At 42.3% G+C, this 14,755-nt stretch overlaps 1 protein-coding gene across 4 annotated transcripts; it reads left to right on the top strand.

Annotated features, from left to right (window-relative positions):
- Positions 1–2,539: 2,539 nt before the first annotated feature.
- LOC306913657 (uncharacterized protein) lies at positions 2,540–13,407 on the top strand. Of its 4 annotated transcripts, none has more exons than XM_079490445.1 (8): positions 2,540–2,673; positions 4,569–4,745; positions 5,618–5,725; positions 6,247–6,357; positions 7,422–7,529; positions 9,029–9,118; positions 10,134–10,214; positions 10,511–13,407. In XM_079490445.1, exons 2-8 carry the CDS (start codon positions 4,643–4,645, stop codon positions 11,911–11,913), a joined length of 2,004 nt encoding a protein of 667 aa, XP_079346571.1. In that variant the 5' UTR covers positions 2,540–2,673; positions 4,569–4,642; the 3' UTR covers positions 11,914–13,407. The 4 variants fall into 4 exon arrangements, with proteins under 4 accessions (XP_079346571.1, XP_079346572.1, XP_079346573.1 ...); XM_079490444.1 differs by lacking the exon at positions 2,540–2,673 and adding an exon at positions 2,771–3,353; XM_079490446.1 differs by lacking the exons at positions 2,540–2,673; positions 5,618–5,725; positions 6,247–6,357 and adding an exon at positions 2,770–3,353.
- The last annotated feature ends 1,348 nt before the right edge of the window (positions 13,408–14,755 follow it).

The following is a 14,755-nucleotide window of genomic DNA, read 5'->3' as shown; positions in this document are numbered from 1 at the left end:
CAGTATGGTTATTGGTTAATTGGTTTTAATACTTTTATCCTGAATGCATTACTCTTTTAACGATGATGATGATAATGATGTAACTTTTAATAAAACCCCTTTGTACTTTGTTATACCCATTTCTGCCTTTATTATAACTTTAAGTGTACAACAAACCTGTTTGTTGTACAGGTGGTTTATTAGTATTTGGAGTATTTATTAAAACAATTTCCTAGGGCGCTATCCCTACTAGGTGGCGTAGTTGGCTATACTATATATTAGACAGCAGCATTGTTGTGTCAGGACTCAGAACCTGTTTTCAATCTTCTCAGAGCACTAAAATGTCACTCAGCCTCGCCCTCTGCAAACAGGTAATCTCTCAAGACAGATTTAGTAGCCAGCAGCAAATTGACGAGACGTTCTATCTAGAGCCGACATATCGGCGTGGCACTCACAACATATTGTGAGCTTCAATGTAGAACGGCTATTATTATTATTATTTTTAAACAAATCGAAAGTGTTTCAAATTGATTAGAACTGATTTTGCACTTTTTGCCAAAATATTGGTCAAACCATCGCTAATCGGTGGGCCATTCAAGGCTATCTCAGCGCTGTTGGGGTGGGGTGGGATGGTGCATATCTACGCCTTTGATCTGGAATGTTTGCAATCCTCCCAGTAGACATGACAGGTCGGTGTTGAAATGGGACGGCACTTCATTAACTTGACGATGGTTCCCAGAGGTTTGTCTCTGCTTCACCTTCCCTGTGAGCTGACATTGTTTTCTGTTTCCTGGTGTTATCAGGTACCGAAACACAATGATGTGCATTTCTTTCCTTGACCGTCGTCCAAGTATCTGCAACAAAAGGCAGACTCAGAATGTCTTTATCCCTTCAATGTCTTTATTCCTGATTCCAGACGTTACTTTACACCCTCAGTTTTGTCTCAAATCTAGGTTGCATCTTTCATGATGCTGGACACACCCAGGCCCTTGGCAGAGCAAGACATTCTAGGGTTTAAGCCCTTTATTGTTTCCAGAGCAGCGCCCGTATAGGAATTTCACGAGACGTGAGAAGATTTGGTCAAAGTTGAACTTCTATTGTGTTTACAGAGGAATCAGTATTTTATCAGTCTCTGTAACTTAACCAGTAAGTTAAGTAACTTAAGTTAACCAGTAACTTAAGTTAACTTTCCTAAAGGGCGACGTCACAGGTCTGGGAATGTCTATATAAATTATGGACTTTTCTTTTTTTTTAAGAAATGTCTCTGCCCAGAAAAGAATACCCTGATCTACAAGCTCACAATGCCCAGAATACCTGATCTACAAGCTCACAATGCCCAGAATACCTGATCTACATTGCAATGCGACTAGTCTCGCATTGCCAGACTGTTGCCTCTCGCAATTTCCAAATGCTTCCGTCATACAGTCTGGAGCAATGGAAAAGCTATCATGAGTAAAATATTAGCTGATTTGCTCGTTTACATATTTTCCCTTCAATGTTAATGGCGTTTAATGTTTTGATGTTTAATTTCCGTCATAATTAGCGGAATTTTGACCTGATTTCTCCGTTCATTGTCAATGGCAAATCAATTGAGACGTGTGGGGACGAGATTTAGCGGACATTTGACCTGAATTCCCCTTTCATTGTCAATGGCAAATCTTGAGACATGTGGGAACAAGCTGTATATAAGAGGGGCTAGCACCCTTGAGTCACAAATCACACCCGTGTGAAGTGAGGGGCGCTCTTATCGTACATCATGACGTAAAATGGACACTATGCCTATTTGCTCAGACACTATGACGTAAATTGTCCATTCATTGTCAATGGGAATGTAAGGTTTATGTGGACAAAAATTGACACTAAGCTGATTTGCTCAGACACTATACGTACAATTGTCCATTCATTGTCAATGGGAATGTAATCTTTGTAGAACAAAAATACTGATTTGCTCAGACACACATGATGTAAATTCTCCATTCATGGTCAATGGGAATTTAATGTTTGTGTAGGACGGAAATCTATACACTAATAGCTGAATATAGGAGGGGCTAGCCCCTCAAAAATCACACCTGTGTGAGTGAGGGGCGCCTTAAACAAAGGTTGTTTAAGGTCAAGGTGCTCTAAACAAACATTATAAAGTCCATAGACTTTATAATGTTTGCTGCCACTCTGTTTAAAGTGCTCTAAACAAACTTTCTTTCTTGATATGGACTATAGACGCCTTAATAGACGACGTCACAGTGACACTGATAAGAAACAGCATGCGCGCATACCGGCAGCAGAAGAACCATGCCTCTCATAAGATGCAATGGAAAAGTTCTAGCTGCACTCGCATGTAAAAATGCACCATCAAACCTTCAGATGCTGTTTTTCTCCCAGTGTGGAGGAAGAATGATTAGGCTTTTTATTGTATTCTCTCACTCTTGAAATATATATAATCCATGGTTTGGTTTCTGTTGTGTGTGAACAATAATAGTAATTCAAAGCAGTTGTCCTCAAAACCACACCTCCAGTCGCTGTCATAAGAACGGGAGGTGCGCTCATGAACACGGCAGCAGAGCCTGTTTGTGCACGGCTGCACGCGCACTTGCAGCCCATCAAGTTTATGCTTCGTCCCGCGATGGTGTCGCGCACGCAGACCTCTACGCTCACAACAGTCGCATCCGCGATGCGATCAAGGAAGCTGGATGCGATGTGAGCAGCTTGCATATTCTCTGTGCGCAACACTGTTTCGCTTTGAAGTATACATGTCTCCTAGGGTGCACCTCACCAGCCAACTCACAAGAGGAGGTTGAATTAACTGAAACCAGCGCTCCCAAAACAACAGGTTTGGAGATCTGTTGGGAATTTATTACATGAAACAGTCACCCGTGCAGCTCCCATCCCAATGTTTGAAAACAAATAATTGGTCTATAAAGTCAGACAGACTTGAGATTTAGATTGAGCAGCAGAATTTTGTTTACGACGAGCCATCAGTGTCAATGTACGATTATAATATAGGCCTACTGCCGAATGAATGTAAATAAATAGCTCCTATAAAGAAGGCGGCTGCCTACTTCCTCTCAGAGCCTAAGTAGATATTACACGGCTCTGCTTAAGTCTAAAACCCTCACGCAGATACAGGAAGTTTTGTGTCTTGGCGCTACACAAGACACTATTCGGCATACAGAGGTATTCAGATTTCAGAAGCGCGTCTTTTATTCTAACAGACGGTATACATGTCCGAAGAAACGGAGAACAACAACTATATGACTATGACGGGGTTTTGACCAAAAGCTGTTTTCTGCTATTCGTGAAGTTTTAGAGGAAGTTGACCGTACTATTACAACAGAGTTGTTGAAACCAGAGAACAAGTTACTCAGTCAGAAAAACAGGTATGTGCAGTTACATTTGTCACTTTCGCTGTTCACTGTAAACGTTTGGTCTAAGTATACTGTTTTTAGTCCTAAACTTAACTGGGTAATGGATTATGGATATAGGCCTACATTTCATAAGTTATGGCGGAAACACGTTTTCTACCACAATTTGACAGTTTAACTGTCAAATGTCGATCAGATGACTTAATGGCCCATCGTGCATGCAGTGGCCTACGTGTGACAGACAGTAACTAAGCAGGATCTACTTGAGTATTAATTTGTTACATCATTTTTGGAAAGTTTCAAAATATATAATTATCCAGTTATTGTATTTTAAAGCTTTGTGAGCTTGTATTGCATCTCTCTCTCTCTCTCTCTCTCTCTCTCTCTCTGTGTATAATGTTAATGTCAGAATCAGATTTATTTACACTGTGTGTTGACACATCACTACATTTGTACACTGAGTTAAATTAACATTGATTTTACGATATAAATTGGGGTCACAGAGATATAGAAATGCCATCAACTGCTACTGTATAGCCTAATGCAGGTCAAACTGGGGGTCCTTGAAATTAAAATGGTTGAGAGTCACTGCCAGAGCCATACAAATATTCTCTTATGGGGGTCCTTCGCATACCTTTTCAAGTGGGGGTCCGTGGGCTAATAAGTGTGAATTTGGGGGTCCTTGATATGAAATAGTTTAAGAACCACTGTCCTACTGAAACAAAACAAAGTGTCAAATAATGAAAGAGGCAGATATTGATATTAACCCATTTAGGACTACAAATGTCTTTAAATTGTTTCTATGTCAGTACAGGTTCTCAAACTATTTCATGTCAAGGACCCCAGAAAGTCGGCGGCCAATTGCATATAGTCTACTTTCTTTGCCTTACATAGGATAGCAAAGACATTTTTGCCTTACATAGGATGTTAATGGTAGGGTCACAAGAAACCCCTATAAAAAAAGTTGCTCAATACCGACAGCTGCTCGGCAAGTGGATTCATGAATGTATGTATATAGACAAATTTCCCACAGTGGAGGAACACTGAGAAATTAAGGCCCATCTGGCTGTAAACGCTTCCTTCTTTAGCCTACTGTTATTCTCATAACCTAGTGTTGTAAATTGAGTTGCCGTTGCACAGTGCTGTGCGCGTGTTGCATTGTGTTTGTGTGCTGCTCAGTAAGTTTGACATGGTTTGTTTTTACCCCCCCCCCTCTCTCTCTCTTCACAGAGAAACAAGGTCCAGTGCGGAAGCGCATTAACAAGGAACCTTCCAGCCCCCGAAAGGCAGGCTTTCCGTTTGGTATGGAGATGCCAGGGATCCGTGCCGGGCATTACCCCATGTCCGAGCGGCAGCAGGTGGCCTTGCTGATGAAAATGACGGCCGAAGAGTCCGTCAACAGTCCAGGTGCGTCTCCATTGTATCACCATCGTCTTGTATAGATGTATTTATTGATATAACAAAGAAGGGGACTCCTGCACATAAAACATTTCATAATAATAGAAGTTGCGGCCTGGACCATGGCTCAGTGGTCCAGGCACCTTGGCTGGTAATCCAGTCTGGCAGTGTGCCGCGGGTTCGACTCCCGATCCTGACGGCCTTTACTGCATGTCTTCCCCCCATCTCTCTCCCCATTTCCTGTCAGCCTACTGTCTGTCCCTCCATAAAAAATATAAAATAAAGGCGAAAGCCACAAAAAAAAAAAACATTCAAATAATAGAAGTTGCAAGTCTAGGCAGCAGGCATATGAACTGTGCTTTCTACGGCACAAAATTATTTATTAGCATGATGCATTTCGCTGTGAGCTTCGTCAGGTTCTATAGCTATAGCTTTGTCAGGTGCTATAGTTACAGTATATACCGGTAGCTATATAGTATATAGCTATTCCCTGTGGTATCAAACATGGTATTGAATATCGATATTTTGCACAATATAGTATCAAAGTTGGAAATTCCATTACACTTTTCTCTTTTTTTTCTTTTCATGTTTTACCTTTAACAAACAATCGATGAATAAACGCATTCCATCTCGGCCATATGGGCTCGTTTTTACTCGAACAAGTGATGTTTGTGCCTTGACAAGTGAATGGGAAATATAGCCTACTTGTCTCAAAGTGCCACAAAACATTAATGTCGAGCTTGCTCTCCTTAACACTTGCTCTGCATCATGATCAAAATCGATACACAGGTGATTGACCAACTCTCCTCGTCCTCATATTGTCTGTTATTATTGAAGTTAAGTTAATTTATCTTGTATTTCCCTTGGATCCTTCACTACAGACTCTATGAGGTCCAGACTGCAGGTTAAGATGAACTCTCCAGACCCAGCTGTTCTCACGTCCAAGAGGCAGAGTAAAATAACAGCTGAGGAGTCCGTCAACAGTCCAGGTGCGTGCTTGTAACGGAGGCAACATCTCTCCATTGTATCTCCATTGTCTTGTATAGTTTTATTTATTGATAGAAACAAAAACAAAAATCACACTCCTGTGAAGTGAGGGGCGCTCTTATCATCACACATCATCATACATCACATTCCGTGCTCAGCCAATCAAATCGTCACAACTGTCATTCCGGTCAATCACTTTTGGCGTCTTCACTTTTCTGCTCTCACTTTTATCCTCAATATGTAAATCATCGCTATGGGGTGATCAGCCAATCAAATCATCGTGTTTGTGTTCACACAAAAACAGACAAAGCTGGGCATAGGACGGGCTAGAGCCCCTCAAAAAGGGGACTCCTGCACATTAAAAAAAGTCACACTCGTGTGAAGTGAGGGGCGCAGCGAGGGCTGCGCCCCTCACTTCACCTTACGTTGACATTTCTCCTGTAACTCTCCTCCCTTATTGTCTGTTCTTATTGAAGTTCATTAATCCTGTATTCACCATGGGATTTAAATTCCTTCATTACAGACAAGTCTATGAAGACCACCAGACTGCAGGTGAAGATGAACTCTCCAGACCCTGCTGTTCCTCTTAAACTGAAGAGGTTGACACTAATGCTTGACCGACTGCCCGTGGCAGGTAAATAAAACGGTCCGGCAAGTGAAGTTTGCTTTCAGGTTGCCCCTACGGGCAAGTGCGTTTTAGTGGGGATTGCACAAACACACACACACAGCGTGCATTGGAAATGGAACGATAAACTGTGTAGTCCTAGACTGCTACGTGTGCAAATCCGGCGACCTGGGAACGATCGCCAGCAGGTACTCCTAAACACTCCCACTCCTACAGTATAAAGCTGCCATTTTCAAGCGGGCTTTCAAGCAAGCAGAAAGTAAACAAAACTAGTCAGCGCGCACACGACCAGACCGGACATGCACTAGAGCAGTGGTTCTCAACCTGTGGGTCGGGACCCCCAGGTAACAAACTGTACCATAAACTATACTATAAAAACTCGTCAAACATTGACCAAATTGTCAAAAAATATAAGAGGCAAAGATTGTGAAAATAGCCGATCTACAAGCTCACAGCGCGAGGCATTGTGAGCTTGTAGATTGGCTGTGTCCATGATGTCATGGACACTGGGCTCACTTCATTCCTAGACTACAATTCCCATAATGCTTTGGTGCACTGCTCCTCCTTGTGGATAGGGGGAGGGCTGTCTTACTGAGACAACATAACTGGTGATTTTACACAAATAGATCCAAAAATCTATTTGAACAGTCTGGGTAATATAATAATAATTGCGACCATAGGTCGCAGATTACTATGAAAACCTATAGTTACAGTATATACCGGTAGCTATATAGTATATAGATATTCCCTGTGGTATCAAACATGGTATTGAATATCGATATTTTGCACAATATAGTATCAAAGTTGGAAATTCCATTACACTTCTCTCTTTTTTTTCTTTTCATGTTTTACCTTTAACAATCGATGAATAAACACATTCCATCTCGGCCATATGGGCTCCTCAAAACATTAATGTCGAGCTTGCTCTCCTTGACACTTGCTCTGCATCATGATCAAAATAATTCCAAAAGTGATACACAGGTGATTGACCAACTCTCCTCGTCCTCATATTGTCTGTTATTATTGAAGTTAAGTTAATTTATCTTGTATTTCCCTTGGATCCTTCACTACAGACTCTATGAGGTCCAGACTGCAGGTTAAGATGAACTCTCCAGACCCAGCTGTTCCCACGTCCAAGAGGCAGAGTAAAATAACAGCTGAGGAGTCCGTCAACAGTCCAGGTGCGTGCTTGTAACGGAGGCAACATCTCTCCATTGTATCTCCATTGTCTTGTATAGTTTTATTTATTGATAGAAACAAAAATCACACTCCTGTGAAGTGAGGGGCGCTCTTATCATCACACATCATACATCACATTCCGTGCTCAGCCAATCAAATCGTCACAACTGTCATTTTGGCGTCTTCACTTTTCTGCTCTCACTTTTATCCTCAATATGTAAATCATCGCTATGGGGTGATCAGCCAATCAAATCATCGTGTTTGTGTTCACACAAAAACAGACAAAGCTGGGCATAGGACGGGCTAGAGCCCCTCAAAAAGGGGACTCCTGCACATTAAAAAGTCACACTCGTGTGAAGTGAGGGGCGCAGCGAGGACTGCGCCCTCACTTCATCTTACGTTAACATCTTACGTTGACATTTCTCCTGTAACTCTCCTCCTCCCTTGGGATTTAAATTCCTTTGCACCACTCAGTTCACACGGGTGTGATTTTTATTAACATTTATGAGTCTGTGAGTAAATATCTGTTAATGACCAAATTAATAGAAAAAATCACACCCGTGTGAACTGAGTGGTGCAAGGTCTTATATAGCCTGATCAGCTGTGGTCTGACGTAATGTCAGTGACCATAGTAACCATGCAATTTTTTTTGGGTCCCACGTACAGGTACACACACGTACAGGTACACACATACATAGACACAGACAAAGCTGGTTGTTGGAGTGGTTTGCACCACTCAAAAATACAAATAAAAATCACACCCGTGTGAACTGAGTGGTGCAAGGTCTTATATAGCCTGATCAGCTGTGGTCTGACGTAATGTCAGTGACCATAGCAACCATGCTCGTTTTTTTGGTTGCTAACCATAGCAACCATGCTCGTTTTTGAGTGGTGTAAACCACTCCTACAACTGGCTTTTGTGTGCAGAAAAAAATGACCACGGTTGCTATGTTCAAAATAATTTCTGACGTAATTAAATCACACCCGGGTGAACTGGATGACCGTAGCAACCGTGGTCATTTTCTCTGCACAAAAAAAGCCAGTTGTGAAATCACATCCGGGTGTGATTTCATTACGTCAGATCAGAGCTGATCAGGCTATATAATACCTTATTACGTCAGACCACAGCTGATCATGCTATATAAAACCTTACACCACTCAGTTCACACGGGTGTGATTTTTTAGGTACGAACAAACACGGGTACACTGGTACAAAGCCAGTTGTTGGAGTGGTTTGCACCACTCAAAAAAGTATGTCATGACATCACAGGTCCTCTCAAATGTTGGATGGCTGGCTCCCCGGCTATTAGAATACTGGGCAATATATAGTTGCGGGAACACCACAGTGTTCATACCCCCTAAAATATTTTTTGGGCCCCCCAAAAAATGTGTGTCTGGTCTGTTTGCATGCCTGCTGTTATTATTGAAGTTGGGTTAATCCTGTATTCCTGGGATTGTAACGGTTGTAACGGTTGCTGGGATTTCAATTCCTTCATTACAGACAAGTCTATGAAGACTAGACCAGTGAAGATGAACTCTCCAGATACAGCTGTTCTTAAACGGGCGGGACCTAAAGACCAGCAGGAACTCAGTAAGTTCTCCATATTTAAGTTTGCCTATAGAGCGCCGAAGTCCTGACGTCACTCGCTCAGACCCTGGTTCATGGAAGTTTTTCTCTATGGAGAATAACATGGGGTCATCTTAAAATCATCTCATATAAGTATTGTCGTCCAAAAGTAAACAAACTGTCTCTCTCTGCGATATTGTCGGGGATGTGTCTCTGTATCGTTTATAACAGTCAGTCACTCATATTTGAGACAGTCTGTTTCTAGTGAAAATGTAACTAATTCAGCAGCAGTAACATTAGCCTTTTCTCACAGTCAGTTGATTCTTCATATCCATATGAGTGAAATGCCAGGGATGATTTGCTTATTTTTCAATCACAGTTCTTATATGAGGCGATCTAAAATTCCCCTATGGGGATTACAATGCAAATAAAAAGTACAGTAACCTGTGGAATTAGCGCCCTCTACCGATATTGACGTCAGACTCTATTAGGTGCTCATTTAGGTATGTCCCGATCACGTTTTTTGCTCCCGAATCCGATACAATTCCGATCATTTGATTTTGAGTATCTGCCGATACCGATATTTCCCGATCAGATATTTATATTTTTATAGAATACTTATGCCATATCACAATAGTACAATATCCAAAATTACAGACAATATCCAGTCTAATATGATATGGATATAATATTGATACTAGGGATCACGTCTTTTTGCTCTCGATCCGATTCCGATCATTTTCAAATGATGACGTGATCGGCCCCGATTTCCGATTACGTGATCTATAAACAGGCGGAACCTGAATACCAGCAGGAACTCTGTAAGTTCTTCATAACTGCATTCGGGTTTGTTTATGGTTATGTCTGAGTCATAGTGACAAGCCTATATATGGGCGTATCGAGTTTGTTCATGGTCATGTCTGAGTCACACTGACGTGGCCATGGTCCGCCGGCCTGCCCACCCGCCAGATTGTCTGTTATTATTGAATTGAGTTAATTAATCCTGCATTCCCCTGGGATTTCAATTCCTTCATCACAGACAAGTCTATGAAGACCACGAGACTGCAGATGACGTTGAACTCTATAGACCCAGTTGTCGCTATTAAACTGGTGGAACTCGGTAGGTTTTATGCCCTCTCTGTTTCTTTGCTTTAATCTGTTCTCATCTCCCACTTCTCATGATGTATAGACCCACATGATCTCACATGACCACAGTAACTGTGCTGCTACCGACTAATAGACACCCAGACACACAACGTCACATGTTGGAGCACCGCTCAAAAAAGAAAACCTAAGAAGAATATTAATTGTGTTATTTGTGTGTTTCTTCTTTTAAGTAAAACTGACTTGTAATGCTGGCTCTGAACTCAAAGGCTAGTTGATGCATGAAGCCGGTTCTTTTGTTTTCTATCTCAGATGCCCGTCTTGCCCTGTCCTCAGTCAAACCAAGAAGTTGGAGCTGTGACCAATGTGGTAAATGCTTCACTCTACGCTCTCGTCTCACAAGACACCAAAGAATTCACACTGGAGAGAAGCCTTACTCCTGTGAGCTATGTGGGAGAAGTTTTAATCAACAGAGTGGCCTCATCGCGCACAAGAGAAGTCACACTGGAGAGAAGCCATACTGCTGTGACCAGTGTGGGAAAAGCTACCGTCACAGCTCTAGTCTTATTAACCACAAGCATCTTCACACTGGAGAGAAGCCTCACTGCTGTGACCAGTGTGGGAAAAGCTTCGCTACAATGTTTTGCCTCGCTTCGCACAAGATCATTCACACTGGAGAGAAGCCTCACTCCTGTGACCAGTGTGAGAGAATGTTCTCGCATAGGCAAAACCTTGTATCACACAAGAGAAGTCACACTGGAGAGAAACCTTACGGCTGTGACCAATGTGGGAAAAGCTTTGCTCATGCATGTGGGCTTTCGAGTCACAAGAGAATTCACACCGGAGAGAGGCCATACTGCTGTGACCAGTGTAAGAAAAGCTTCACTCAAATCAATCAACTTGTGCAACACAAGAGAGTTCACACAGGAGAGAGGCCCTTCTGCTGTGACCAATGTGGAAAAAGTTTTGCTTATGAGTCTGCATTTGTGGCACACAAGAGAACTCACACTGGAGAGAAACCTTACAGCTGTGACCAATGTGGGAAAAGGTTCAATTACAGTTCTAACCTCAAAGCCCACAAGATAATTCACTCTGGAGAGAAACCTTTCGGCTGTGAAACATGTGGGAAGATCTTTTCTCGGCATGAAACATTAAAAGTTCATCAACGCAGTCATACTAAAGAGAAACCATACTGTTGTTCCCTATGTGGGAAAAACTTTTCTGAAAACAGTAGCCTTAAGAACCACAAGAGAATTCACACTGGAGAGAGGCCTTATTGCTGTGTCCAATGTGGGAAAAGCTTCATTCAAAGGTCTGAGCTCATGTCGCACATGAGAATTCACACTGGAGAGAAGCCTTACCGCTGTGACCTATGTGGAAAGTGCTTCGCTCAAGGAAACGGCCTCTCGACACACAGGAGAATTCACACTGGAGAGAAGCCGTACAGCTGTGAGCAGTGCGGGAAAAGGTTCAGGCAAAGTGGTGCCCTTGTGATACACATGAGAGTTCACACCGGAGAGAAACCTTACTGCTGTGACCAATGTGGGAAATGTTTCACTCAACGGACTGACCTCGTGGTACACGAGAGACTTCACACTGGAGAGAAGCCGTTCAGCTGTTACGAGTGTGGGAAGGGTTTTTCTTGCCAGAAGTACTTAAATTCCCATAAGTGCGTCCATGTCGTGTCCCAACCAGGGCCATCCCTATCAAACTAACCTGTAGACCACCAGTTAGTGATATTCTCTGTTTCATCTTTGTTTCTTTCTCTCATATCCAGGATAGTTCCGCTATTAGTACAGTGATTCTCAACCTTTTCAGGCTGCGTAGCCGTCGTTGCTTAAAGTCCCTAATGCCTACTATGTTGTGGGGTAGCTTTGAAAAGCCTTATCCAGTCTAAAGCCCACCATGCAGAGCGACTAGTCTCTGTCTGTCTGTCTCTCTCTCTTTTGGGGGGCTTCCAAATTAAACCAAAATACCCCTTTTTGTCTTTGCAATTTGCACACCGCGCGGCCGAGGCGGGGCCCTTGATTATCGGCACTTCAGTGATGCTTGTGGAACTCGGGTCATTGCTGGCGTGCCAATAATCAGGGTAAAGCACACCCTCTCGTATAATGTTGCTTAATCAGAACAGAACTACATAAATTACAGTGACTTTAATTGTGGAGTGACCTCCGTGTTCAATAGACATACTGAACAGCAGCAGCCAATGAGGTGTCCATGTGTAATTGTGTATACTGTAGCTCTCAAACATTTGAATGTCACAGACCCCCAAATTGATACATATTAGGCCACGGACCCCCATCCGAAAAGATTATGTGGATTCAGGGACCCCATAAGCTCACATTGCGATTGCATGTTGTGAGCTTGTTGATTTGCTCTTTTTGAATAGCCTATGAAATGGAAGCATTTTGCTGGGGACCCCCTCAAGGACCCTTGGGCGGTAGCCTGAGCTAACATGTTAGGTTTCTGGTCTAGAGGGGCGGGTCGCGGCTGAGATTTGCGCACGCCCTGATTGGATCTCACCGATCTCACCGATCACCGAAAGCTTGGGTACCAATTTACAATTTAGGCATTTAGCAGACGCTCTTAATCCAGAGCGATTTACATTAAGCAATAACAAAAAGCATGGCATACATTACATATATAAAAAGTATGGTGCGGAGCGTTGTCCCGGCGTTTTTAGTGAAGGTACCTCCAGCTTCCCTGCGTTGGCTGATCTGAGTGGGCAGGAGGGTTTGTAGGGTACGATCAAACGTGTGAGATATGGGGGGGCCATGCCTTTGGTTGCTTTGAATGCCAGCATCAGAGTTTTGTATTCTGTGCGGGCAGCGACCGGGAGCCAATGGAGGGAGTGGAGAAGGGGGGTGACGTGTGAGAATTTTGGCTGGTTGAAGACCAAGCGGGCTGCGGCATTTTGGATCAGTTGGAGGGGCTTAAGTGCACATGCCGGTAGGCCAGTAAGGAGGGAGTTACAATAGTCAAGTTTTGACAAGACTGTTGTCTGGATTAGGAGCTGGGCTGACCTCGACCCCCTTTGAGAACCACTGACTGTACACACCTACTCTCAGTCTACACCCACTCCTTTGCCTGATTGTTTTGTGTGTCTTTACATTTTCAGCCTTTGATTGTATGATATTTGTTGCTGTTTGGTCTATGCCCTCTGGGTTTGTTTGCTTGCTTTTTAGCCTGTGTTGTTTCAATAAACCACTTTTTAAAGTTTGTTTTGATTGCTGTTTTGTTGTATCAACCCAAGGAGGCCATTCAGCTTTAATTCTGGGTGTTATAAAAATGTTATTCACCTTATAACTATATAGCTTAACCTGACCCGGATATATTTCTACTTACAAAAAAACGATGTTGGGTCTATTGGGTAGCAGAATTTCCTATAGGCCATTTTAGTCAGAATAACATGACTATGTCTATATACTTAAGGGTTCATTTACATGGTTATGGTTTATTATTTGGCCTCAGAATAGTATACATTATGAATAATATTTGGCCCCAGAACAGTATACCGTATATAGTCCCGAATATAAGACGACTGTGATTATAAGACGACCCCCATTTTTCAAATCGACTCATTTGTGGAAAAAATAACATGAATGTCAAATTGTCTAGTCCCCGATTATAATACAACGCTGTTTTTTTAGGATATTTCCATTGGAAACACATCCAACACATCCCTTGCAGTGAAGTGAGGCTTTCCTTGCTTGTGGCAGTAGTTCACTCAACAAAATAATGGTATAGCTAGGGTTGGTAGTAGTCTAATGGTATAGCTAGGGTTGGTAGTATAGTCTGGGTTGGTAGTAGTCTTTGTTGAAGAAGAGTCTGGGCAATTATGTTTTAGTTCCTTTTATGCCAGTGTTTATTTTTGGTTGGCTAAAACTAGACTAAAGCTAAATAGTTTAAGTAGTATAGGCCTAAGGTTCAAGGGTGTGTTCAAAGAGCTGTCTGACCTCATGACAAGAAAATGTTTTGACAACCATTCCTTTGTCACTTTTGTCTGCTATCTGTCCACCACAGGGTGGTGCTGAAAAACTAAACCAGTCAGACACCATACATGACAGATGAGTCACACAGCTCAACTAAACACATCTCATTAAATGTATTCATTGTTGTCAAAATGATATTAATGCTCAAAAGCTGGAATCCATCACTTTTTCATCCTATACCCGGGATTCGAAATTTCGAATTTCGACCGCTCTGGGTGAACTATTGCAGGGGTTTTCAACCTTTTTTTTTTAATATATATATATATTTTTGAGTGGTGTAATTGAGTGGTGTAAACCACTCCTACAACTGGCTTTTGTGTGCAGAAAAAATGAGCATGGTTGCTATGTTCAAAATAATTTCTGACGTAATTAAATCACACCCGGGTGAACTGGATGACCGTAGCAACCATGCTCATTTTTTCTGCACAAAAAAAGCCAGTTGTGAAATCACATCCGGGTGTGATTTCATTACGTCAGATCAGAGCTGATCAGGCTATATAATACCTTACCTTACGTCAGACATTACGTCAGACCACAGCTGATCATGCTATATAAAACCTTACAC

This window comes from Electrona antarctica (genome assembly GCF_951216825.1).
Source record: "Electrona antarctica genome assembly, chromosome: 21".
NCBI lineage: Eukaryota > Metazoa > Chordata > Actinopteri > Myctophiformes > Myctophidae > Electrona > Electrona antarctica.
Note: the sequence above shows the minus strand (reverse complement) of the source record. Positions and strands in the feature narration are given on the sequence as shown.

Excerpts from the sequence above, each read along its gene's own strand:
- LOC306913657 (XM_079490445.1), top strand. The coding sequence starts at position 4,643 with ATGGAGATGCCAGGGATCCGTGCCGGGCATTACCCCATGTCCGAGCGG. Across the intron at positions 4,746-5,617 it reads AGAGTCCGTCAACAGTCCAG|ACTCTATGAGGTCCAGACTG; the intron begins GTGCGTCTCCAT and ends CCTTCACTACAG. Across the intron at positions 6,358-7,421 it reads TGACCGACTGCCCGTGGCAG|ACTCTATGAGGTCCAGACTG; the intron begins GTAAATAAAACG and ends CCTTCACTACAG.